The following is a 24,135-nucleotide window of genomic DNA, read 5'->3' as shown; positions in this document are numbered from 1 at the left end:
GCCAAGACACGGTTTCTGTGCGCCCTGAATGTGCACTTTTGCAAAGTCCTCAATCACAGGACTTGATTGAGGACCATGTTTAAGAGATAGTACTGTGTCATATGCGTCTTCTTCTGCGAGGTCACGACGGAAGAGTATCACAGTGGTGGCAAAATCAAGCCTGATCGGCGGAAGGACGGGCTAGCTTGCACTAGCTACGCCCATAGGTGAACAGAGTGAGGCTTTGCTGGCAGGCAATTATTTTAGGAAGATATCGTGACTTTTGTGGTAGGTGGAGGTGGAAGCTTGAGGTTACCTCGAGTCTCGCCCTGTATACCTTTGATCTGCGCGATATATGGATGGGACGGGTTGGGTGTTTCCACGGAGAAACAAACCCGGAATAACTTCTCCGTGGAAGAGATGGGAGGAATGTACCATCCCCTTTGACTCCTTGAAACTCCTAGTTCTTCGACAAAGACGAATCACCAGGACAGGTCTCATCATTTTGTTGGTAGTGTTGTCATGTAAAACCAAACTAAAACACCAAACCGGATTTCAACCTCACTTCTTTCACTCCCGCAGATCTACCAACTAGATTAAATCTACACTACTGACCGGTACTCGCACGGCATCCTGCCTGTCACCGTGACCATCAACATACCATCTGCAAGTAAGGTAAGCACAACACATTAGCCGTATGCGACTAGGTAGGTGTGTTTTCTCTCAAAAAGCACCTGCAGTACAACAATTACAAATCATGCCACTTCACGTTTTTATTCTAGAAGCACTTTATATCTCATGTTGCCACGCCTGAATATGCTGTAAACTGATCATGTAGTACTACCCCCGCAGAGAGAGACGAACTTGTTCTTCTGCAGCAGAGACCCCGTTGTTGTGTCACTTTGACACAGCATCCAAGATCGAAACATTGGCTGAGATGTAGGAGGTAGGGCGGAGTGAGTACCCGGCCGAGAGGCGGATATGGGCATGATTTGTGGTGATGATTTGCCTTGCATTGGTGTGTGTAGATCGTCTCAAGATGACGGGACCGGAAGAGCTAATGATATCCAACACATGGAGATAGGGCGGGAAGCAGATAGTCTGGTTACTGAAGGTTTTGTTCCATCAGTGTGATAACATTAGGTACCTACAGCTGCGTTTCGTTGTGGTTGCGTTTCGTAACAATTCCAGTCATGACCACCAGACAGACAGTAATGAAAATTAAACGTGGTAACAAACATCTCGGAGTGCTTCCTTTTTCCTTCCTTACCATGGTCCTTTTAACCTGCCCCCCCAAACGTACCGTACCCTATACCGTACCGTAACCCCATGCCCCAAAAAGAAACACAGACCAAGAAAACGTGTTGTTGATAAGCCAGAAAACCCCACAGAAACTAAGTAAGACGCTCACTTAAACCAAGGAGAGATACATGTTTTTTTTTTCCCAGTGCGTTTTTGTTTAGTGTCATGCGCCGATGACACGGTCATCATATGACCATGACACGAGGACCAAACCATCATAGGAAAAACCCCAAGAGAGAAAACAACAGTAGAAACGCCCGGTTCCTTACCTGCATATCATGACATTTGTCCTCCCGTCCTGCAGCAGCCCACATCTCGGCCGTAGCCTTACCGTCCTGCTGTGCCCTGTCCGCCCTAGACAACCACTCCCCAATCCGCCCACCCCTCCCCCCAATCATCACATCCTATGATCCCCAGCCCTACTCTACTCCTCCCTCTGCCCAGTCCCCGCACTCGGCGGCGGCGGCGGAGGGGGAGGAGGCGGCGGAGCAGCAGCACCCATATGCATCACCGGCATCCCCCCCGGCATCGGCATCGGCATCCCCATCCCCATCGGCATAGGCCAAGAACACATATTCATCCCCCCGTTCCCATTCCCATTCTTCCCACCCCCCATCACAGCCCTAATCCCGGGCAAATTGCCCCCCTGCCCCTGCCCCTGCTGTTGTCCCTGGTTACCCTCACCCCCCATCGACACAACCTCAACCTCGAACCTCACCACCCCCTTCGGCCCCAACGCCGAGATAAACCGTGTCAGGTCATCCCCGTGGTAGTTGCTCAAATCGTAGTCCTCCCCATCAACCTGGACGCTGACAACCGTTGCCCGTAAATGCCAGAGACGAGCAGGGGATTTATCCGCCGTTGTCACGTTGGAGAACGACGCCGGAGAGCGTCTGACGTAGGCGATGGCTGTGTCCTGGAGCGAACGAACGGAGAAGGGGGCTTGCTCGAGGGTGCGTTGCTCGCCGTGGTGACGCCAGTGGATGTGCAGGAGGATGTCGTGCTGGGGCGGACCGCTAGGTCGATGAGGTGTGGAATTGGTACCATTGGGGCGGGGAGGGGCGTTAGGTTTGGTGGTAGGGACCGCAGGGGGGGGTGGTGTGATGTAAGAATGGGGGTGTCCCATCACCCAGCCCAACGGCGGCCCTGCTTGGGGGTTGGGTGGTCCTGGGGGGGGAGGGGGAGGGGGAGGAGCCATCATGGGTTGGAACCCGCGCGGCGGGACGCAGCGCACACGTTGGGAGAACCCATTGCCGTTGAAGAAAGGGGGGCGGCGGTTGACGAGGGGGACAACCGTTGGCACGTCCGAGTCGAGCTCGTTTTCGGAGGATTCATCAGATGACCTTGAGCGGGAGCGAGATCGGGCGGGGGACCGGGAACGGGAGCGAGAGCGGCGGGCGGGTTGAGATTTGGGGGCTGCTTGGGTGTATGGGTTGGGAATCCTGGCTGGTTTACCCCTGGCGCACTTCTTGAGCAGACCAGTCGAGGTGACGGAGACGGTCTCATTGTCTGAGAAGGACTCCTCCTTGTAGGTGGTGGAAGGGGACTGGTCAACCGTCACAGTCGAAGAAACAGAGGCAGTGTCGCTGTCGCTTCCGTCCTCGCTGTCGTCACTCGAGGGCTTGAGGCTCCGCTTCTTCTTGAGGCTGGCGGCAAAGACGTATCCATTGGTAGATATGTAGTTCTGCACAGCCGCGGCAGACTTGACGTGAAGGCCGTGGATGGCCTCTTGGAGAGAAGGTGCGTGTTCGGACATGAGGACCTCCCGCTCGCCCTGCTCGGCTCTCAGGACCAGGACCTTGAACTTGCCCAGAGGTTCCAGTGCCGTGACCAACGAGATGTCCGCATCCTGACGACTGAAGAACTTGCAGTTTTCTGGGGAGGAGACCATATTAGTGGCTGAGACTGACAAACCTGCAGGGACAGCTTGGCTTCGATGTAGGACATATAGCGGTGAGTAAACGTACCAATAACCTGAGAACGCAAGTCAAATGCTGGCGGAGGAGCCATGGGAGCCATGCTCGAGCTGAGATGGTGCCGGGTAGGTGTTTTCTGGGCAGAGTCAAAGTAATAAGAGGGTACTAGCATTGGGTAATCCAACCCCGGGAAGACGAGCTGGTGATGATATGACTGAAGTCTCAAAGTCCAGAAAGAAAGACTGGACGAAGGTAGGGATGGGCTACATACTTATACCTGTTTGTAGAAAGCTCAACGTCTCACACCGGCAACGTTTGTGCTTCCTCAAGAGGGGCCACCCGTGACAAGGCATGAGGCCCTTCGGGAATGGAGAGGGGGGGTGACAGAAACAGAGCCGTGTTTCTGGACTCTCGAGGACGAGTGGAAAACGAGGCGGACTTTGCATGCCCGGGTGATGCATATGTAGGTGACAGGACAGAAAACTGGGGGTTTCCGAAGCGTACCAAACTATACGGATGCCCCGGGATAAGAACATAACAGCCACGCGGTGAGCAGATACACTGCATGCCAATGCCGTCAATATAGAAGTCGTTGAGCGGCTCAGTCACCCGGCAAAAGAGTGGATGAGGGAAAGAGGAGAAATACCAAGATGAGCAGCCGGCATACCTTAGGTACTACGAGCGTACCCATCGGCTAGACACCGTTCTTGTCTCGCACGAAGCCGGAATGGGTGGTCACTTGACGTTGTGTGTCCGGCCGGGTACCATTGCTTTGTTGTATTTCAACCATCCATCCAAGGCCACGGACGCAGACATTGTTATTGTGTTGCCATGTCGATGGCAAAGATGAAGCCGTTTTATGCTCTGTGTGTGTGACACAAACCACGGTCCGCACCTTTTGGCGATCGGCTTGATCATATCACATCTGACTGAGATGCTGTGTACCTTGGTGGACCCGGACTGCGAAGACAATGTGAAATTTGTGTTCCATTGAGAAATTCGTTCGAGGCGTTCCATCACATCCATATCTGCTCTGTGATTTACAGCCCTAACCGCTGTGGCAGATGCAGGCGTTGACCGGCGGTGAAGAGACCGATAAGATGCCGAAGAGCGGTGTCCGAGCTCGCCGGAGAGTGAGTGATATCGATCTGCCCCCCAAGCCTCATTCTGACCATCCAAGCCAAGAGTCAACACAGTCTGTATAATTCCAAATTCTTGGGATTGACTTACAGTATGATACAATTGGACATAATTATCCATGCCCCAAGTCCAATTGGAAAGCAAGCCACCAACCAGGAACACCCGCATCAGCCTCCACATCATGACAATTCCCGTCCAATCGTTCACGATCGTCGCACCTCAGCTTCAGTTTTTGATGCCAAGCAAAATGTCAAGATCCGTCCTTCCCGGCATTGTAGGGCTGCTTGAGCATATACGTGACCTTTTATGCTTGTACCGAAGGATTCGGAAGCCTATTGCCCTTCACGATGCCGGGGATGGTGCCCTGTCACCCCTTGGCGTAACAATTGATTGTTGTATTAGGCTACCTAGTATCATCTAACAGCACGTTTTTTTTTGCCTGCATAAGCCCTTCACCCAACCGTCAATCTCTCAAGCCGATCCTTCACGGCATCTACCATCATCGACTCCCTATCCAACAAGCTCATGACTTGTGCCATCTTCGCCTTGCGGATATCCGCCGGGATCCTCACGCCAGGCGCCGGCGAGGCGGGCCCGTTTTCAGACGCCTCTCCCTGCTTCCGTTGTAGCCGCTCGGCCTGCGCCAGAAGCGAGTCGCTGAGCTCCTTAATCTCTTCGAACCGCTTCCAGGGCTGTCTGGTCTTGGAGTCAACGGGCGAGGTATCGACTTCGGATCCAAAGATGCTATTCTCAAAGCCCTTCACCTCCTCCACCCAAGCCTTCTCCTTGTCGCTCAGGTCGCGAGTCGTGGCGCGGCCGAGCTTCTTCTTGATCCTTTCCATCCTGCTGGCCAATTCCTCCTGGCGTCTCTGCGCTTGATCAATGCGTGACCTGGTGAGCTCGTTGATCGAAATAGGATCGTCGTCTTCCTCTCCTAGGTCATCGCCCGTGATCGTATCAATTCTCTTCTTGACCTCCCCTGCCTTGATCAGCTGGTCTCTGAGTTCAAACTGAAGCGCTTCGCACTTCCTGAACAGTTCCGCTACCGCGTTCTGGATCTCAAATACCTCGTTGCTAGCTACCTTGTGACCCTCCGTGAACACTTCAAGCGTCGCCATGGACAACCTGATCTCCTGCTGAAGCAACGGTCTTCTCCGACCCGTCTTGAGAAGATCAACCCACGCCGACACGGCGTTTTTGTTGCTAACCAGCACATCCGAGGGATGGAAAACAGGCCGGGGGTGCCACACCACTTCTGGCTCAGGAATTTCCAATTGTTCATGGACAATCGGCGAGTCTCTTGCAACATGCACGAGCTCAAGCTCTGGCGTGTCGAAAAAGATGGCGATGGGCTGATTATGAGTGGATGAGAGCAGAAGGTGACCAATGTCTTGGTCGCGAATAACAACGGGCGCTGAAAGCACATTAAGCCCTCGAGGCTGAGTGAACACTCGCTCCCGCTCTGAGCTATGACTCTGAACCAACACATCAATGCGAAAATCTGCGCCAGCTTCCGACTCGCCCGAGAGCTCACTTTCGAGGCGTGAAACCCAAGGTTCCAGGTTGACAAGAGTGATGCCGGCAGGGTTGGTCACGTAAAAGGAATACTTCGAAGTGGCATCCTCGCTAAACATGGGCCAACTGTCGGGCGTAAGTTCTGCAGGCTTGACAGTGTCGAATGTCTGAAAAGTGAGCAGGCTTTGTGTTCTGGGGGTCGCAGAAGATGGCCTCAGCTTGCTCTTAACTTTTGAGGGCAACCACTCAGCTTCCACCCCTTCGGCTGCCAGGCAGATTTTGACCTGGCCACTGGTAGACAGCAGACAAACGACGGAGAGTGACAGCCCATTCTCCCCCTCTTCATCCATGAGCAGCTCCTCATCTTCTCCCATCATCAGATCCGACATATTTGGCTTCTCTCCAACGACGTAGATGTCTTTTAGTTCAACCTCATCGTCCTGCTCGTCCTCGGGGTTTAGGTCAAAGTCGAAAGGCCCCTGTAATTTTGGAACAATTCCCGGACGAGCTGGCCGGCTGTAAACTTCCACCTCGCCATTTCCATCGGGAGCTTCCACAACCTTTGGCTCTTGATTGTCCAGATCAGACATCCACTGCAGCTGCTGCTGGGCCAAAAGACGATCCTCATATGTGGCATCTGGGCTATCCTCCGTAGTTGCGACTCTGGAGACAATCGATACTGACAGGGAAGGAATAAGTGTTGGAGGCGGAGCCCAACGCTTGGGAAGAAGAGGGCACAGGGCGTACACGTCGCCTCCCGTCATAGCAATCCACAGAGTCATTGGCGACCAGCCACCGGAGTTTCTAGCTGGGAAGCATGCTGCCGCGACTTCCATGTCAAAAGAATCAGGCGAGAACGCCTTGTTCGTCGCTGATACAGAGGCACTAAAGTCCTGATCCACACAGGTTCCATCTGCCAGCCTTTTGAGGTCGACAGCCAAGGTGGCGGCATCAAAGCTCCAGCGGTCAGTGGCTGACAACTCCCAGATCCGCACGACAGCATCCTCGGTAACAGTGACCAACGCTGTGCCATTAACACCCAACGGATGCCAGATTGCCGAGACGACGGCCGATCGAGAAGTGACGTGAGTAGTAGGCCCGAGCGTATAAAACTTGGGCTTGAAAGGAGTCGAATCGTGGGCGTTGAGATGGGTCGAGTCGGGAAGAATGCAAATGTGAACAGTGTGAGACGTCAAGACGGCGAGAAAGTCGTTGTTTGGGGACATAACCAGCTGGCGAATGTCTTCGGCAACGGGTGTTTTGATGATCTATGCGACAGATGATTAGCAACAGAGCTACACTGACGACGCCAGGACCGGCATGACTGCTTACCCTGTACCCCTCTGGACCAGAATTTCCGTTGGCAGCCTCCTCATCGTAGACCTCAAAGTCGTTTGGTTCCTTCTTGAAGCGAACACCACCTGTACGCGCCTGCTTGGTCTCCCAAGATTCCTTCAGGTCAACCAAATCTCCCCATCTTATCTGCTTCCCCACAGCCACAAAAACTTCAGTTCCTCGATGCGCAATAGCTCTCCGGGGGCCTGGCTTCGGTTTCTTGTTATATGCCAAAGAAGAGGTTTTCGTTTCGTCGCTGGAGGGCTCAAAGAGCTTATGGCCTGGGCTGGGCTCATTCAGCCAACTGGGCGCGAAGCTTTTGACTCTGGGCATGTTCGCTGCCAGCGCAGGGCGTGGTAGTGTTGCGATTGCAAGGTTTTGCTTTGTCCAAACTGTCGTCAAATCGAAATCGATATCGCGGAAAGAGTGAGGACTGGCAAGATGCGTCAGGGTGTGATGTGATCAAACAGTTGACAGTGCCCAAAGTATACAGCAAAAAAAAGAAGCAGGGCTGATTTGTTCGAGATGGCTGGAAATGGAAGCTCTTCAAAGGAGCTGCTGGTTCTCTTAGCGCGTTCCTCTGGCGTCGCCCGGCCAGCTCGCTAGCTTTCGATTTTGTGGCAGGCACAGGTGTCTTGGCAATGCTATCACTGGACCCACCCCTGTCCGGTGCGCTGCCGCAGGGGCCCACCTAGAATTGAAAGTCGCTGAGAGATGCGACGGGCTGAGGCAACGGTTCAACTTTCAACAAACATTCATCACGAAAAATATACCCATCAAGATGAGAGGAGTACGCGCCACAGTAGACCGTCTTGACCGCCCAAGCGCCTACTTTAACAACGCCAGAGTGAGTTTCCCTCGTCTGACTTTAGCTTCGACTTCCGCAAAGACATGGCATCTAACCACTGCAACTACTGTACAGCACAAGCGAAGACGATTCGACAAGGACCAACGTGATGGCGATGACGACACAGCAGGCATGCACCCCGAGAACCGGGAGGACGACGACCCGTTGAAGAATGCCACCACTCTTTATGTGGGCAACCTGCAAGTCCCCCCTCTCTCGACGCGAACCTCCCCGAGGTCTACAAGGCTGACTTGTTTAGGTCCTTCTTCACGACCGAGGAGCAAGTGTACGAGCTTTTCAGCAAATGTGGCGAAATCAAGCGATTGGTCATGGGGCTCGACAGATTCAACAAGACGCCGTGTGGGTTCTGCTTTGTTGAGTACTACACACATCAGGATGCGCTGGATTGTATGAAGTATATTGGAGGAACCAAGCTGGACGAACGTATTATTAGAACGGATCTGGATCCTGGTTTCGAGGAGGGCCGACAGTATGGCCGCGGAAAGTCGGGAGGACAGGTGCGTGACGAGTACCGCGAAGATTACGATGAAGGTCGCGGTGGCCTCGGCCGCGCTGTTGCGCGGGAGCGTGAAGGCAGGGACTTTGTTGATGACGGACGGTTGAGATAGGTGGGCTAAGATTGTTGACTGGTTGCGCTGGCCAACTGATCGGAACTTGATACCCTGGAAACATCAAAGAATAATTTTCCACGTACGACAGACATAATGTGTTACTTCCAGGCCTGCATTGGCCGACTATTAAAAGGCTGTATAGCTGATGTGAATCCTGATCAATCACCCACGGAGCCGGGGCTCCTGTCTGGACCTTGTGATTAAACATCAGATGTAGTTTAGAATATCGATTTTGTTCTATCAAATCCCATCATAAACGCCTTGGATTTCATTTGGTATAATACCCAGGATATACATGCCCAAGCCTACGCCCATCGTCTCTCGTTTAGAAACCAGGTGGGTTGAGTCTTTGCGACACGCGAGTCCACTTGGGGAGTTCTAGAGTCCATGTTAGCCGCCAATACCAGCCTTACCCAAATCCTGTATAAATCCCACGTACTGTGAATGCCCTTGCGGTATCTCTTCTCTTTCCGGTCGAAAATGGTGTACTTGTCCTTCGCCAGCATCTCAGCCTCGGTAGGCATCTCGGCCTTCCACCGCTCCAACGACTTGACCGTCTCGCCGTTCTTCGCCAGTGCCGTGCTCAGTGTCTCGACGACATTATCGACGGCCTTTAGCCTCTGTCGTTGGCGGTACTTTTGCGTGGGGGAGAGGCGCCATGGGATCTTCCTGTTTTTGCGTCAGCCCGTTGCTCGTGACATATTTCTCGGTGGATAGTTCTGTATTACCATAGAAGGCCCCCGCTCAGGGAATTCGTCGCTCTGAAGGCCCCAAACATGTTGACCGTTTGTCTGCTGGGGTTTGGGGAGGGGGGGAAGGGGTTGGAGAGACTCGGACGTTCAAACCGCTCGGGACTTTGTCGGCGGCGGGCCTCTTTTCCAAAAAATCGTGGCTCGCCGGCGGCAGACCAATCACTGGCGCCGAACGCCCCGTTGATTGATTTGTGGGGCACCCCGCGACCCACTCCCAGCTGCCGCCTTGCAGCGTTAGCGCCTGGGATGGGTGACCTTCTGGAGCTGTCCTGTCTGGCTTATCGATGAAATGCTGAAGCTATCTCCAACATCCAAGACTCTACAATACGCTTGACTGATACCCAGTCCCTGGTCGGCCGATGATGAAGACTATCGATTCCGATTGAACACACCCACACGAAATCAACATACCAAACCCCCACTCGGCGAACGATCCCGGCGCAACCACTCCCCTCTATCCCCCGATACCTCCTACTAGACAGAGCCCGAAAAGATGTCCTACTACTTCGCCATCCTCTCCCCTCTCGACACCCCCCTCTTCGAACACGAATTCGGCACCTCCAAATCCGGCGGCGACGGCCACCCCCGCTTCACTGACCAAGCCCGCCACCTCAACCAGTTCATCCTCCACTCCTCCCTCGATATCGTCGAGGAGCTCCAGTGGACCCAGCCAGGCCTCTACCTAAAAGTAATCGACAAGTTCTTCCAAAACTACATCTCCGCCTTCGTCACCGCCTCCAACGTCAAATTTCTGCTACTTCACCAGCCCACCACTTCTGTCCCCGCCGCCAACGGGGAGGCCAACACGGCGCAGGCGGCCGCCTCGTCGAGGGTGAACTCTACTTCTGTCGGGGCGAATCCTACGTCTCCCCAGACGGAGGAGGCCATCAAGAATTTTATGGGGGAGGTGTACGAGAATTATGTAAAGGCGGTCATGAGCCCGTTTTACAAGGCGCCGAATATGGAGATTAGGAGTCCGGTTTTTAGGCAGAGGGTTGCGGCGGCGGGGAGGAAGTATCTTTAGACAGTGAGGATCACGCGTCGGTAGAAGAGGACAGTCAGATACCCTCAAGATGCGAATGATCACACACACGTTCGTTGTTGGAGGACAGGGTTGTTAGATACCCAAAAACACCATAATATCATCACATCACATCACATTTCAGCTCTAAACACAAAAGTAGGGTATTATGTTCATTCGTTCTTCTGCCTGGTATTGCAAATCATTCATCGCCATGAATGTTTCCCCCCTCCCTCCCGAGTATTCCATAAACGCCAGCCTGAACAAAAAACACAGAGCTTATAACCACCATCCCTGATCTGGTTGTGTGTCCATCATGCCAAATATGTTGTGAAAAAACCGACCGCGAATAAAGAGAAAACACGCTTTGATTATCAATAGGTAATCGGCGGAGGTGTTTAACCACCGAAACCGTAGAGAGTGCGGCCTTGGCGCTTGAGGGCGTAGACAACGTCGAGAGAGGTGACGGTCTTACGCTTGGCGTGCTCGGTGTAGGTGACGGCGTCACGGATGACACCCTCGAGGAAGGACTTGAGGACGCCACGGGTCTCCTCGTAGATCACTGGGATAACTGGTCAGTATGGGTGATGGGAGAAGTGTGGAAGAGAAGGAACATACTAGCAGAAATACGCTTGACACCACCACGACGAGCAAGACGGCGGATAGCGGGCTTGGTGATGCCCTGAATGTTGTCACGAAGAATCTTTCTGTGACGCTTGGCACCGCCCTTGCCGAGACCCTTGCCACCCTTTCCACCTGTTGATTGTTAGTGACATGATGGATGATGAACGATGGCGATGACAATGGCGATGATGGTTATGATGAAGTCGTCGACGACGATGATGACAGTGATGAGAAGGCCTGGTGGTATTGGAAGGCGGTCGTGGTGGTAATCGACGCGTTGCATGGAACAGAAGACGCGTCGATTACCCCACCTCAAACCACCAAGCCGACCGCATCACCACTCACCACCACCACCACCACCAACTACTTGCAGCAGCGACGACGGCGACGGATAATCACCATCAAACTAAAACCGAAAACGAAATCGCGGATGTAACTTACGGCCAGTCATCTTGATGAAGGTTTGTTTAAAAGTAGTTGAGATGGATACTTGTTGATGAAGAAATCGACGATAAGTAAATCGACGATACTAACAGCGATTGATGGATGAAGCAGTAAAGTGAGAAGTTGGCAAAAGTGAGAGAGAGGGAGAGTTGGGAAATAAATACAGCAGGTAACTTCCAAGGCCGCAGGCGGGGAACCACACACGGGAGCACCTCACAATCACTGATTCACTTTGCGCAGCAGACACAAAAAAAGGGCACTAAACCTTTTTCAGGTTGGGAGACAGGGGGGTGTGTGGCCAGATTTTTTGGGTAAAGGGAAAAAATCGCCCACTTTTGATGTGCAAAACCCAGCCGTGAATTGGCGGCGCAATCGCTGCCAGAAAAATGCGCGCTGTGATTCCAACTTTTTGTTGCCGTTGGGTACGCTTGGTTGCGGCCAATGCGTTTTGGAGCCAAAAAATGGTCCGTGCTTTCCCTTCTTTCCCCCTTGGATCAGAACGAGATCAGCCAGAAAATCAATGCAGCGGTGGTCCGTGCATGGGTTGGGTGCTCCCCCCATTATCTGAAATTTCCTTTTTCGGATCCAACATAAAACGCGACACTGATGAAGAACAGAGAGAAAGAGGGGAGGAAGTCTGGAAAACGGGTGCCTGCTGCATATTTGTATTTTCCACAGGGTGTCCATCAGCTCCATCTCTGCGAGGCAACACTTTGTCAAATCAGCCGGCTAGACTCCTCAACCGAGTCTTCCACTTTTGAGGTACCAACGTACTCGCGCGTCACATCACGAAGTGATCTCGGATAGAAGGACACGCTGGTTGCCATCTTCAAGCTGGCAGTCAGGTCAGCCAACCTAATGCCTGTATTATGATCCATTTTTGTACACCCTACCCTTTCTACAGCCCATTTCCCAGTCCGCCCTTCCGTCTTGCTTGTTGTGTTGTTAATGTCCGCCAACTCCATCCTATACATGCCGGACAATGCATGCTGAACTACTCATACAAAAAACCAAAGGCCCAGCCCGACCCTGGGTGATACACACCTTGTGCCCGCCAGAAACGCCATTGCCATGCAAAACAATGCCGACCTGCTGTGATGAAGAAAGAAAAAACCGATGCCTCCTGTACAGTCGCTCCACCCTTGGGAAGACACTCACTCCTCTTGCCCTGAGCTCCAGTTGACTTCCACACGCTCACGAGGTGGACTGGATACTCCATCAATATTTCGTTCGATTCGGAGGACAGGATAACTTCATGTTCCAACGTCATCATAATACTCGTGAGACTCAATGCACCATCGAGTCCTCTATGCAATCATCATCTTCCAGGCCCTCGATCTCCTGTTTGATTTGTGAACTCGCCTGCAATAAATTTGTCAGTGTCATGCTCTCAGTAATGCACGATTGGGAGAGAATTTACCTTGGGATCTAGACTCAGAGCAATGGTGAAGTGGCGCACTGCCAACTTCTTGTCTCCGAGCAACTTGGACAGTTTGCCAAGCAAAAAGTGTACTTGCGCCTTGTCCGGCGCAAGATCTCGCAGAACCAAAAGCTCCTGCTGCGCTTCTTCGAACTGACCAGTCGCCATGAGAGCCCGGGCTTTTTTGTGTCGGATCTCAGGTGCCCGTGGCGCCAGCTCGACGGCCCGAGAGAAGTAAGGAAGCGCCTGGCCGATCTGCTTCTGCCGTTGCAGCACAGTTCCCACGCAACAAATCAAGACAGCGTGGTCTGGGTGGATAACCAAAGCTGCCTTGTAATGACTCAGCGCCTTGTCCCAATTGCCCAACTTTTCAAACACTTTCCCGATTCCGTAGTAGGCATTGTAATGCCGCTTGTCGGCTGAAATAGCCTGTCGATATGCCGTAAGGGCCTTGTCATATTCCTCATTCTCTACGTGCTCGTGTCCTTGGAGTGTGTACGCGTAGGCGAATTTGGGATGTAGCTGAATCGCACGCTTGAAACAACGCAGCGCCTGCTCGTGATCGCAAGCAAGGGACCACGCATTGCCCAAGGCGCACCAGGCATAGGGTGAATCCCATACGGCGTCGACGAGTTCGTGTGCCAGGAACGATAGATCAGTCTCCTTCCTGAGATGCCAGAGGACTGTTGAGTATACCTCCATGTCCTCGTGGCGAGTAGGGGCTAGCATTCGGAGGCGTCTGAATAGCTTTTCGGCTTCAGCATAATTTGCCTGCTCATATTGCGCCCTGCCCATCCGGGCCAACACCCATGGCGTGTCTTGGTGGCTGCGAGGGAGCGACAAAAACGCCGCCAACGCGTCTTTGCAGCGGAATTGTGATGAGAGGAGGTATCCAGTGGCCATCTTTTTCAAGAGCTCTAGAATCCATCTCAGTGCTTCGTCAATCTTGACCGGCTCAGGTTCAACAAGCGTCATCTTGGGCGGTGGCGCTTGCATCATCGGTGGCGGTTCCTTAAACCGCGGAGCTTCGGCCTGATCGACATCCATTCCATTTTCCTCAATAGGCTTCCGATTGCCACTAACAACTCTGCCAACCACGGCTGCCCCTGGGCGGCCTATCCTAGAAATAGGGGGTCTAGCCTTCCTCAGTTCTCGGGTAGCCGTCGTCCCCAGAGCCGTAGCACCAGCGTTCGCCCTCGACGCAGGTGGTCTCGGCAGCACATTCAATCTCGCACTCCTCCGTGGCTCCTCACCATTGGCTGGACGTGGCTGTACTGGATGCCCCGATGCTGTGCGTTTTCTATCGGTCACTGATGAAATCGCGGTAGGTTTGGACCAATTATCTGTGGATGGATCTGCTGCTTGTTCTTGGGTTCTTTCTCTTCTCTTTGAACCCAAACGGTAACCACCAAGTCTTGGTGGAGGTTCGAAGATGGCAGGTTCCACTGCTTGGGCACCACGGGTCCGACGGTTTGGTGCCTGTGGTGGTTCCGACGGGTGTCCTAATCGTGATACCTGAGGCTCAGGAGCACCAACTGGCGCAGAGCCAGTTGGGGTTTCCATTCCGTCCGATCCATTCCTGCTTCCTTGATTGCCATTGTACCTCGAGTGCGCCGCAGCAAACTTGGCCATCAAGTCATTAGGGGCAGGTTCGGTAAATAAGTCGTTTCTGGAAGGGTCCATATGGTACGTTGCAGGACGGGGGGCGTCAAATGGATCACTCTCGCTGGCTGATTGCATGCCAGCCTTCCTTTGGAGGGGCTCGGGGCCGTTCGGTTCGCTTGCTGTGCTGTTTTCTAAGTCGAAGTTGCGCGCAAACGGCTCATTAAACCTGAAAACATTTGGTATCCTGACGTTGACCCCCATATCGCAAAGCGCGGTAAAGGCATCCCACATCAAAGGGTTGGCTTTCAACGCTTCCTCGAAGCATGGTACCGCTTTCTTCTTGTCGTCCAATGCTCGATATAGCTTTCCTAAAAGACAGCTGCACGCCGCGGCGTCAGGATAGGGAGATCTTGATGAAGCGCTGTGTTTTCCGATGCTGCATTTAGTAGCCCACAGTGCCCTCGCCTTCTCCAGAGCTGTGATTCCATCCTTGTATTTCTCCAGGTCAAAACAGGCCTGCGCAAATATAAAGGCACATCCCAAGTGTACACCTCGAAAGCCTGGTGGCTTGCTGATTTCATAGGCCGATCTGGAATCGCCAAGGCGAAAATGGCAGAGGGATAGTAGATAGGCTGATTCGGAGGAGCGTGGGTCGTAGGCCTGCAGGCGTTCGGCGAAGAATATGGCGCTGTCATAGGCAAAGTTGTCAAGATGATAGTGAACTGTTTGCCTTAGCAATGCGGCGACCGTGGCGCTATTAGGTGCCATCGTGTGAGGATCAGCGACGCCGAATAGGGGTATGCGACCTGGTAGTATTGAGGGATGCTATCGGCTATGTTGATCCATGGAATCGCAAGAAACAACGTTGCTCCTCGTCGATGCACCTTGGTGGAATGAAGCAGCCTTGATCGGGTGGTCAAACGAGAGGCTGGTCGTAAACGTTTTCCAGGGGTGGGCGACAAAGAATCGTTGGAGGGGTGTGTTTTGATGGATAGGCAGGGAGGGCGGCGTCGGGAAAGAGATGGTCGATGCAGCTGTTGTGATTAAGTAAAAGATTATTGGCCTCCTAAGAGTATCGCGACAGATAATCGAATACCTGATGTCGAGCCAAAGAGCGTCGCCAGCTTCGTGCGGTGTCGAAGTGTGGTTAGTGATGGCGACGCAGAGCAATAGAAAAAAAACAAGGCAACAATGGCGGGCCCGCAAGACGTAACAACCTGGGACTGTCGTCAAATTCTATCGGGACCCCCGAGAGCATGGCTTCCAAAAACGTAAAGGGAAGGCGGTGGCTCGAATGATGAAGAGCTGCTTGTCGTCATCCAGCACATCCAGCCCCAAGCTGGTCTTCTCAACCCTGCTTGTGCTTGTGAACTCGAGGGAAGCACCACGAGAAAGTGAATGGGGGGTCTCGCGATGTTGTGGTGGGCGCGGCAACCAGCCTTCATTGGCTACGCGCCGTCAGCGGTTGGACCTGCCGGGCAACCCAACCTTTCCGGTGGGTTCTCTCCTCTCTAGCCACCCGTGCCCAGCCACAACATAACCGCTGTCAATGTCTTCTGCACATTCCCAGCCCCTCCACGCCGCATGCATATTCATTATCGACTGTGAGCAAGTAAAAATACTACAGAGTCAATTGGCTATAGCCGTTGGTCTCCAATAATTATGCCTAGCAAATTTCATGAAAATGCATAGTTGGCTAAGATTCTTGCTCTGGTACTTCGAGGTCGCGTGCAAGGGCCAAACTAGCCACACGATGCCGTCATAGGTCCCTGAAAGTCGTTCATGGTGATTTCCAACGTCGAAGCTGCTTCTTTCGACGAGCGCGGTCTTACATAGCGTTAACCGCTCATAAAGTGCTGCCGTGTGTCTCTTGCATTTCCCCAAAAAGACCACATATGTCTTGAAATGTAAATGAACGCTTTTCTTCGAATATTCATTGCAGTTTTCGTGTAGAATCAAGCCACTTCATTTTGTGTGGGTCCATCCAGGGGTCCTGCAATCGGCCACGAATGGCATTAGCTCGAGCTTAAACCCACTTCAACATCTTTCCTCAACCGTCGACCGCCAACGACATCTCACGCCAATTCGACAACTCAGCCTGGACTACCACAGCATCTCACCATGGCTCAAAAGGCACGCAAAGATAGAGCCAAGTCCAATGTGGCAACGCTCAACAACCTCCATCTCGGCTCACTCATCGTCAATGGCCTCTTCCTGCTGCTCAATTTCATCTTCAGGTCACGGTCCCTTCTGACCTGGTTCGTCCTCTCGCTTCCCAGCTTTGTCTGTCAGTTCATCTTGGAAAAGTCGGGCCGTCCGACATACGACCCCTCCACCAAGGCTCTCAAGTCATCCGGAGAGGATCTTGCGGCTGCTGGACTCACCGAGTACATGTTCGACGTAGTCTGGGTGACTTGGGCCGCCGCCATTCTCGTGGCTCTTTTCGGAAACTGGGCTTGGTTCCTATGGACTATCGTGCCCGCTTATGGGCTCTACAAGGGCTATGGCATGTTTGGTGCTGCTAGGCAAATGGCTCAACTAGGTGGAAGCGCGGATGCCGGTGCACCTGCTGTAGGCAACCGCAAGCAACGGCGGGCGGCAGCTTAATTCGACTCGACGAAACTTCTATTATATACTTATGCCTTGTGGCATTCGAGCTCCCTTGACCACTCCTCCAGCACCTGCGGCTCTACATCCCTCACCAACACGTGGACATGATCGACTGTCCGCACACTCTGAAGGGCCACCCAATTCTTGAACCAAATCACCTTTTTCTCGCCTCCCGGTCCGAGCCGGTCTACGAAGAATCTCTTGATGAAATCGGCCACGATCTTCCTGCTTTGATGCGTCATGTCTCCGACGGTGTCATCTGTGGCAATGGGAGTGCGTGTCCAGACAACGATGTGAGATATGCCTGGAGCGAAGCCGTAGGGCCAGTCATTCATGAGAACGCGGTAGTCGGATGGGTTCTCAAACGGGATACTGGAAGCTGGAGTGAAGGGTGGTTTGCCCCAGGCCTTGGGGAGCCGATGGGTAATGAGAAAGTTGGTTATGTTGCCATACTCGGCTTTTGTCTCGGTAGTCCACTTGATGTACCGCCGAAGATCGGATGGCTTTCTCTTGAGAAGATGGAGATCGTTGTTCTCTGAGCATGTGTTAGATGAGTAGTTCCAGGGCACCAAATAGATGAGCAGTATGGGCAAGCCGTACGAAGGATCACACATAACTCGTCCCAGTCATGGCATTTGAACTCTTCGTCGGTCTGTGAGAGCACCCATTTGTCGACCTCTGTCAGGGGAAAGGGAGCGTCGACCTGGGCCAGAGTATCGGTATTCTCGCCCATGGCTGGGATGTGTTTACCCGGTAAATCTCTTGTTGCACCTGTGCCGCGATGGTGGGGTTGCCTCTGGGGCTTCTTCAAGGTTCCACCGCTAAATCGTCTGGCGAAGGAAGTTGAAGCTTGTTCGACAATGGCACGCTGAGCGGGAGCCAAGGACGGGCCGGGTGTTGAGAGGCGCTGTCTGAGGAGATGCAGACCCTTGATGTTGTGCGTCGGACGAAGCATTGCTTCACCTTCCTAAACAATGGCGTCCGCCCATCGGAGGACTCGGTGCTATCGCTACTATCAGATAGTATAGCTGGCCTGTCACTTTTTGTCACTGCCCCGTCAAGACGCGACGACGCTGCCAAGATGCCAACAAGGTGTCAACCAGCCGGGGGGTACCAGAATTGTTGAACCACAGGCGGCACCATCGCTGTAGATTTGGTGGGGCCCCGGTTTTCAGAAGCCACTCCCCGGGCAGAATCGGTCCAGCCCGCGCCAAATCGGCCCACTTTCAGTCTCCCACCCCCGTTCCGCTCGACGCTCGAGAAATCATTTTTCAGTTGACGGCTCCCCGTCTTGATCCTTTTTTTTTTTTTTTCGGCGGTTGCGGACGGACTCACCTCGTGCGTCACCTCTCTAGATCCTCTCCTCGCCTTCTGTCGTCCACGGCCAGACAGATCGACACAGCCGAATCGCCCAACATGTCCGACTCTCTGCTTGCGAAGAAGTATGTCGACGAGATATACATCCCGGCCGGTCTCATCGTGCTCGGCACCGCCATTCTGAAGCGCGAGTTCCTGCACTACGCCGTGCTCGTCGCCATTGCCCTCGGCGCCATCAAGTTCATCCGGACCCGTATGTCGCATTGGAACACTCTGGCCATTCCTAGGGAGCGTTAGCTAACGTCCATGCAGAGCCCAAGAAGGTCCTCAAGCCAGATGCCTTCCAGGAGTTTGAGCTCAAGGAGAAGACCATCATCTCCCACAATGTAGCCATGTAAGCCACTTCCTGCCCCGCCGGCATCAACGGCCACCAACTAACCAACGCCCTGTAGCTACCGCTTCGCTCTCCCCAACCCATCCGATATCCTCGGCCTCCCCATCGGCCAGCACATCTCGATCGGCGCCCATCTCCCCCAGCCCGATGGCACCACCAAGGAAATCGTCCGCTCCTACACCCCCGTCTCTGGTGACCACCAGCCCGGCTACTTCGATCTCCTCATCAAGTCCTACCCTACCGGTAACATCTCCAAGCACATGGCCGGTCTTGCCGTTGGCCAGACCATCCGCGTCAAGGGCCCCAAGGGCGCTTTCGTCTACACTCCCAACATGGTCCGTCACTTTGGCATGATCGCCGGCGGTACTGGTATCACCCCCATGCTCCAGGTCATCCGCGCCATTGTCCGCGGCCGCAAGGCTGGCGACATCACCCAGGTCGATCTCATCTTTGCCAACGTCACCAAGGAGGACATTCTGCTCAAGGAGGACCTCGACGCGCTCACCAAGGAGGACAATGGCATCCGCGTGCACTATGTTTTAGACAAGCCCCCTGCGGACTGGCAGGGCGGTGTTGGCTATGTTACCGGCGACATGATCACCGTGGGTTTTTTCTCTACTCGTTCTAAAAAAGAACAATTGCTAACGGTTTATACAGAAATGGCTCCCCAAGCCCGCCGAGGATGTCAAGCTTCTTCTCTGCGGCCCCCCTCCCATGGTCAGCGGCCTCAAGAAGACTGCCGAGGCTCTTGGCTTCAAGAAGGCCAGACCCGTCAGCAAGCTCGAGGACCAGATCTTTGCTTTCTAAGGTGGCCCAGCGTGTCGGTGTTAATGAGGTGAAAAAGCTGTGTACGACAAGAGGAGGGATGGCGGGGGAAAATGGTGACTTGTTATGCTGCCAATGATCCCCGACGTCCCAAGTTAGGGGCAACCCTAGCTTTTATACGTCCTAATTATCAAAACGATAGATATAATGACATGCATGGCCTTTTTTGTATACAGATAGATTGGAAATGATTTTGGAGTTGGGTGGCATCATGGTGTACTTGTTTGTTTGTGAAATATTGGAATTTGCCACCCCCTTTTCGTTGGAGGGCATGTCCTTTGTATACCGCATATGCTGCGTTGCTATCGTCAATTTATTGCACAACTTGGTAGGTATTGCAGATCAATCTAAACAATCTTTGATGTTAAACTTGCAGAGCGAGGAGCTCTTCTCTCATGATGATGAATGCTATCTAAATGAGCAGGGAAGTCTTCCAACCTATCCCAACCTTGCTGATAATGTACATGTATCGTACAATCCTTCTTGGAGATTTTCTTGCACCCCTTGTATGTCCGTCCTGCCTTAGCCTAGCGATGTACCCATCCCATCCCAATGCCTTGTCTCATATCCGATGCCCATAATATACAATCAGGTGAGATCTTTCTACCCATGCCAATCCCTTGTTCAAAGTCCTGTCCCATGACATTCCAAGCCCATCCATATAGATTTCGCAAAGCCATGCCCATGACGAAACAAAGAAATAGAATCTCACCCGCGCCGATATACAAGCCATTCTATCACCCAAGCCCATTTCTATCGAGGACCACCCCACATCCCAGTAAAATCATTCACCGACCACATATTCCCACAATTATCATCTCCTCCCCCATTATTGTCAGTGTTGGCCCCATCATTATACAACAGTGAGTAAAAAGTGTCGGTAGGATCCAACATGCCCCAATCACCATCCCCCCCGCCACCCGTCCCCTCTCCCAAATCTTGAAACTCATCAAAAATATCCATCGCATTCCCATCTTCTTTCCCTTTACCACCACCACCTTGGCCGTGATTTCCCTCCCCCGAAACACCTCCCACATTCCCCGGCGGAAAATGCAGTAGTACATCCCCATCCTTTTCCTTCCCCGTCCCTCCTCCAGCCATCCCCATCTCAAACCCCAACCCAGCCCCCGCCCCCACAAGCCCAGTCTGCATCCCCAACCTAAAAGGCAACTCCTGCAGACCTACCATTTCCTCCCTCCCACCCCGAAACCCAAACATCATCACCCTCTCCCCCGTGGCGCCCCTAGCGGTGTTCGCCTGCCCTCTAGCATAAGGCGGGTTATCACAAGGGTGAAAAGCATCCACAAACTGCCCCTGCTGTTGTTCCGGTTGCTTCCTCACCCCATCCTCCGTCAAAACCTGCAGTCCACACCCAGCCACCATCCCGCTCACCATGGAGGACAAACCAGAGGATATCCCCGCGCCGGGGTGGATGTTCCCACCACCAAAGTTTCTCTCAGCAAACACCCCCGGAACCATCACCCTCTGCTGCTGCCCCCCCGGTGTAGAAAACGGAACTGGCAGCCTCGTCTGTCTGTGTCCCGAAGTGCGAGCCACGATTGGAATCCCGTGCTCACACGGGTGAGATTCCTTGCTCAAATACTCCGAAAGTGGAAATGACAGAGATACCCCCGAGCGGTCGATGTCAAGAAGTATCTGATTTAGATACGCCCTCGTGATGTAATGCAGCTTTGAAATCGCCTCCATCGATTTGAGGAGAGTCTCAAGGTTGGTGTTGACCGAGGAGAGGAAGGATGGTGACGGGGGGTTGGTGGGGGTGGTGGTGTCTTTGGCGGCGGCGACGGAGACGTACACCGACGCCGCGCAGTACAACGAGAGGGCCATCAGCGGGGATTTATACCCCGTCTTCATGTTGTGGCTTAGCTTGAGGATGTTTACTATTTCGCCTGCTGCCATGAGGGAGCGGGTGCGGCTGTCTTGTTTGACGGACGCAGGTAAGGAGGGGAGCTTGTCTGCTTTTTCGTAGGCGGTGTTGTGGAGGCAGATGACGGCGGCGTGGAGGTTCATGTTTGTTTGGATTGCGACCGGGTCGGTGATGTTCTTTGGGAGGCGGAGGCGGTCGGGGAGGAACATGAAGGCGCTGGATAGCAAGGTGTCGAGTTCGCGGTGGCGTTGCCAGAAGGGGCCGGACTCTAAATCGTCGGGGCGGTCGGAGGGCATGGGGCAGTGGGCGTGCTTCATGATTTGGTTGAAGATGTGGCAGATGACGACGTTGCCGCCGTAGGTGGAGTAGTTGAAGCCGTTGAAGAGGGACTGGAGGGAGGTGGACTTTTCCTCTTGGCCTTTGGTGAAGGCGTCCTCGGAGGCGGGGAGGTGGGTGGTGACTTGGGTGGTGTCGATGAGGGTTGGCCAGCCAGTGCTGATGCCGGCGTAGCTGTCGATGCAGAAGGCGCCCCAGAATAGACGTCGGCGTTCTTCCAGTTCGACCCAGCCTTTAGGAGGGGGGATCATGGGAGCGATAGGGTGTTCTTCGTCGGCGGCTGTGCTGTCGAGCCGGTGGAGGCCCATCATGCCGACAATTCGAACGCATCGAGCGGAGCTCAATGCTGCCCGGGTGAAAAGCATTCTCCTGGCCTCATCGGCGGCGATCAGGGCCCAGGCTTGAGCGTGAGATACCGTGATGAAATGCTCTCCATGCCCCTGCAAAAGGTTAGTGCCCGTTGATTGCGTGGTAGCGACGATATTGTGACGAACCTTGAGTTCATCCGCCTCCAAGTACTGCCGAGCTCGACGGTACAAAGCCTCGTGATAACACCCATACTTGGGATGGCCATCCGCTGCCATAGTCCAGATGGAATACTGAAGACACATGGGAGGTCGCATATGAGGCGGCCGGTGAAAAGCAGCCAGATACCCGTCCTTGTGAATAATGGGCAGAAATGAGTAGTGGATTGAGAAGAATAAATCATGCCTATCTCTATCAGTACATGTTTCCTCCAACATTCGCCTACCACCCCCGCACTTACAATTCCTCAATCATTTCCCACGGGGGCAAGCTCTCAAACTGACCCAAACCAAACAGGTCCCATGGCGGAGGGTTGTTGGCTGTGGACGAAAATCCATCTGGGGGAGGAGGTGGTGGTGGTGAAAACCATGATGGATCTTGGAAAGTTGGATCTGCAAATAAGTCCTCAAGATTGATCTGAGAAGCATCGGCCTCTAGACCAGCTAGAGGGGATGATTCTTGAGATGGCTGCCGTGACGGTTCTAGAGAACCAGACGTTGTGCTAGGCCCGGCTTCCCGGCTGGTTCGCCGCCTGCTGACATTCTTCAAGAGACCTTCCACCTGTGCTACAGAAATTGTCAGCGCCAGAACTCCAAGGGGTAGAAGCGTACATACCTAGTCTCTCTTCCAACTCTCTAACATTCCTTCGCTTAAACGCTGGTTTCCTCCGAGACTCCGGGTAGTGACACTCGCCACCACTTCGAGCACACCTGGTGCAATTCGGCTTTCTACGATCACCTGTGCTCGAGTCAGCAATTGGCCCGTATAGATGGCTTATACGGCGTGTAGGGTGGCCTTACATTTCAGCTTCCTTGTCCGACAACTCACACAAGCCAACGGCTCGTGAGCTGCTGTTGCTCCCGTCCCGCTACCACTAGCTGTTGGCGGCGGCTCTGAGGGTCCATCAGGGGATGTTGATGACGGTGTATAGGTTGACATTGCATAATACTAAGGTACTAAACTCCGAATACGATTACAAAAAAAAGACAAACAAAACAACACAAGAAGAGGCAAGCCGGACTGAACAAGAGTGCGATGCCCGGGGACCCGGCATTTTGGTGGTCTATTTTATTGTTTTTCAACGTCCCCCATCCGCACCTTCAACGTCACGGAGTACGCTCCGCGCGGATTGAGTCCCACCTGGGTAACCATTCGTCAGCCATGGGAGCCTCACCCATGATGCCTGAAAAGCCAGAAGCCGTTCGCGCGGCTTTGTGCCGTAACACCTGGTCTGGCAGTTGGGTGGATGCCAGGGATTTCGGACTCTTTGCCAAAGGGGCGGACGGTTTTTGGTCCGACCTCCGAGAAGTCGCTTAGTTAAGCTGGTACCTATCATTTGCGGCTCAGCTTCGTGTGGGATATTGTTAGTTAGCTACCTGATACGATACAACTAACAATCATGACCATCATCCAAGAGCTGCCTGGGGCTATCGGATTCTCTCGCATTCCCTTTTACCTCTAGAGTTGCGGTGTGTTCATGGGTGTCGGGAAAGCCCGGGGTTTAGCAGCTGTTGCGAATGATGGCCGCGCTCTGATGACTCACGCCTTCCCATTGCAGCACATATAGGAGATTATAGTGCGCAAAGTTCCAGTAAAGTGCCATCGAGAGACGTCACGATGGTCAATAAAGTCTGCCGGTGACTCAACCTGACGTTGCGAGGCTGGCGCGCGGTGCGGCAGTGGGAGATTGGGACTTGCGTCAGCGCAGTTA

At 53.4% G+C, this 24,135-nt stretch overlaps 11 protein-coding genes across 11 annotated transcripts; 4 read left to right on the top strand and 7 right to left on the bottom strand.

The window, feature by feature from the left end:
• Positions 1 to 1,537: 1,537 nt before the first annotated feature.
• On the bottom strand, positions 1,538 to 3,369 carry QC764_702500 (uncharacterized protein; the record flags this gene model as incomplete). The annotated part of the gene is made up of 2 exons (XM_062949913.1): positions 1,538 to 3,156; positions 3,249 to 3,369. 2 exons carry the CDS (start codon positions 3,367 to 3,369, stop codon positions 1,706 to 1,708), a joined length of 1,572 nt encoding a protein of 523 aa, XP_062796042.1. The 3' UTR covers positions 1,538 to 1,705.
• A 1,420-nt stretch (positions 3,370 to 4,789) lies between these two features.
• Positions 4,790 to 7,807, bottom strand: NUP82 (Nucleoporin nup82; the record flags this gene model as incomplete). The annotated part of the gene is made up of 2 exons (XM_062949914.1): positions 7,185 to 7,807; positions 4,790 to 7,120 (listed from the first exon to the last, which is right to left on the bottom strand). Exons 1-2 carry the CDS (start codon positions 7,518 to 7,520, stop codon positions 4,790 to 4,792), a joined length of 2,667 nt encoding a protein of 888 aa, XP_062796041.1. The 5' UTR covers positions 7,521 to 7,807.
• Positions 7,808 to 7,968: 161 nt separating this feature from the next.
• CBC2 (nuclear cap binding complex subunit) lies at positions 7,969 to 8,663 on the top strand (the record flags this gene model as incomplete). Its single annotated transcript, XM_062949915.1, has 3 exons — positions 7,969 to 8,034; positions 8,110 to 8,234; positions 8,294 to 8,663. The coding sequence occupies 3 exons, from the start codon at positions 7,969 to 7,971 to the stop codon at positions 8,661 to 8,663; spliced, it is 561 nt and encodes a 186-aa protein (XP_062796040.1).
• A 203-nt stretch (positions 8,664 to 8,866) lies between these two features.
• Positions 8,867 to 9,521, bottom strand: QC764_702530 (uncharacterized protein). The gene is made up of 3 exons (XM_062949916.1): positions 9,395 to 9,521; positions 9,106 to 9,335; positions 8,867 to 9,044 (listed from the first exon to the last, which is right to left on the bottom strand). Exons 1-3 carry the CDS (start codon positions 9,442 to 9,444, stop codon positions 8,992 to 8,994), a joined length of 333 nt encoding a protein of 110 aa, XP_062796039.1. The 5' UTR covers positions 9,445 to 9,521; the 3' UTR covers positions 8,867 to 8,991.
• A 390-nt stretch (positions 9,522 to 9,911) lies between these two features.
• Positions 9,912 to 10,442, top strand: TRS20 (TRAPP subunit; the record flags this gene model as incomplete). The annotated part of the gene is made up of 1 exon (XM_062949917.1): positions 9,912 to 10,442. The coding sequence occupies one exon, from the start codon at positions 9,912 to 9,914 to the stop codon at positions 10,440 to 10,442; it is 531 nt and encodes a 176-aa protein (XP_062796038.1).
• A 45-nt stretch (positions 10,443 to 10,487) lies between these two features.
• Positions 10,488 to 11,514, bottom strand: HHF1_2 (Histone H4; the record flags this gene model as incomplete). Its single annotated transcript, XM_062941179.1, has 3 exons — positions 10,488 to 11,001; positions 11,058 to 11,195; positions 11,505 to 11,514. 3 exons carry the CDS (start codon positions 11,512 to 11,514, stop codon positions 10,838 to 10,840), a joined length of 312 nt encoding a protein of 103 aa, XP_062796037.1. The 3' UTR covers positions 10,488 to 10,837.
• A 1,280-nt stretch (positions 11,515 to 12,794) lies between these two features.
• Positions 12,795 to 16,114, bottom strand: CDC27 (anaphase-promoting complex subunit cdc27; the record flags this gene model as incomplete). The annotated part of the gene is made up of 2 exons (XM_062949918.1): positions 12,928 to 16,114; positions 12,795 to 12,869 (listed from the first exon to the last, which is right to left on the bottom strand). The coding sequence occupies exons 1-2, from the start codon at positions 15,298 to 15,300 to the stop codon at positions 12,795 to 12,797; spliced, it is 2,448 nt and encodes an 815-aa protein (XP_062796036.1). The 5' UTR covers positions 15,301 to 16,114.
• Positions 16,115 to 16,653: 539 nt separating this feature from the next.
• Positions 16,654 to 17,139, top strand: QC764_702570 (uncharacterized protein; the record flags this gene model as incomplete). The annotated part of the gene is made up of 1 exon (XM_062949919.1): positions 16,654 to 17,139. The coding sequence occupies one exon, from the start codon at positions 16,654 to 16,656 to the stop codon at positions 17,137 to 17,139; it is 486 nt and encodes a 161-aa protein (XP_062796035.1).
• A 29-nt stretch (positions 17,140 to 17,168) lies between these two features.
• On the bottom strand, positions 17,169 to 18,097 carry QC764_702580 (uncharacterized protein; the record flags this gene model as incomplete). Its single annotated transcript, XM_062949920.1, has 2 exons — positions 17,169 to 17,677; positions 17,743 to 18,097. 2 exons carry the CDS (start codon positions 18,095 to 18,097, stop codon positions 17,169 to 17,171), a joined length of 864 nt encoding a protein of 287 aa, XP_062796034.1.
• A 146-nt stretch (positions 18,098 to 18,243) lies between these two features.
• CBR1 (NADH-cytochrome b5 reductase) lies at positions 18,244 to 19,925 on the top strand. The gene is made up of 4 exons (XM_062949921.1): positions 18,244 to 18,712; positions 18,772 to 18,853; positions 18,912 to 19,455; positions 19,511 to 19,925. Exons 1-4 carry the CDS (start codon positions 18,559 to 18,561, stop codon positions 19,658 to 19,660), a joined length of 930 nt encoding a protein of 309 aa, XP_062796033.1. The 5' UTR covers positions 18,244 to 18,558; the 3' UTR covers positions 19,661 to 19,925.
• A 506-nt stretch (positions 19,926 to 20,431) lies between these two features.
• Positions 20,432 to 23,918, bottom strand: QC764_702610 (uncharacterized protein; the record flags this gene model as incomplete). The annotated part of the gene is made up of 4 exons (XM_062949922.1): positions 23,225 to 23,918; positions 23,040 to 23,162; positions 22,666 to 22,990; positions 20,432 to 22,610 (listed from the first exon to the last, which is right to left on the bottom strand). Exons 1-4 carry the CDS (start codon positions 23,361 to 23,363, stop codon positions 20,432 to 20,434), a joined length of 2,766 nt encoding a protein of 921 aa, XP_062796032.1. The 5' UTR covers positions 23,364 to 23,918.
• Between the last annotated feature and the right edge of the window lie 217 nt (positions 23,919 to 24,135).

Source organism: Podospora pseudoanserina (assembly GCF_035222485.1).
Source record: "Podospora pseudoanserina strain CBS 124.78 chromosome 7 map unlocalized CBS124.78p_7.2, whole genome shotgun sequence".
Taxonomy (NCBI): domain Eukaryota; kingdom Fungi; phylum Ascomycota; class Sordariomycetes; order Sordariales; family Podosporaceae; genus Podospora; species Podospora pseudoanserina.
Note: the sequence above shows the minus strand (reverse complement) of the source record. Positions and strands in the feature narration are given on the sequence as shown.

What these genes read in the sequence shown, in the direction of transcription:
- CBR1 (XM_062949921.1), top strand. Translation starts at nt 18,559, where the DNA reads ATGTCCGACTCTCTGCTTGCGAAGAAGTATGTCGACGAGATATACATC. An exon ending in CATCAAGTTCATCCGGACCC is followed by an intron (nt 18,713 to 18,771) that starts GTATGTCGCATT and finishes ACGTCCATGCAG; the next exon opens with AGCCCAAGAAGGTCCTCAAG. An exon ending in ATCTCCCACAATGTAGCCAT is followed by an intron (nt 18,854 to 18,911) that starts GTAAGCCACTTC and finishes AACGCCCTGTAG; the next exon opens with CTACCGCTTCGCTCTCCCCA.
- QC764_702530 (XM_062949916.1), bottom strand. Translation starts at nt 9,444, where the DNA reads ATGTTTGGGGCCTTCAGAGCGACGAATTCCCTGAGCGGGGGCCTTCTA. An exon ending in CTGAGCGGGGGCCTTCTATG is followed by an intron (nt 9,336 to 9,394) that starts GTAATACAGAAC and finishes ACGCAAAAACAG; the next exon opens with GAAGATCCCATGGCGCCTCT. An exon ending in ATACCGCAAGGGCATTCACA is followed by an intron (nt 9,045 to 9,105) that starts GTACGTGGGATT and finishes CATGGACTCTAG; the next exon opens with AACTCCCCAAGTGGACTCGC.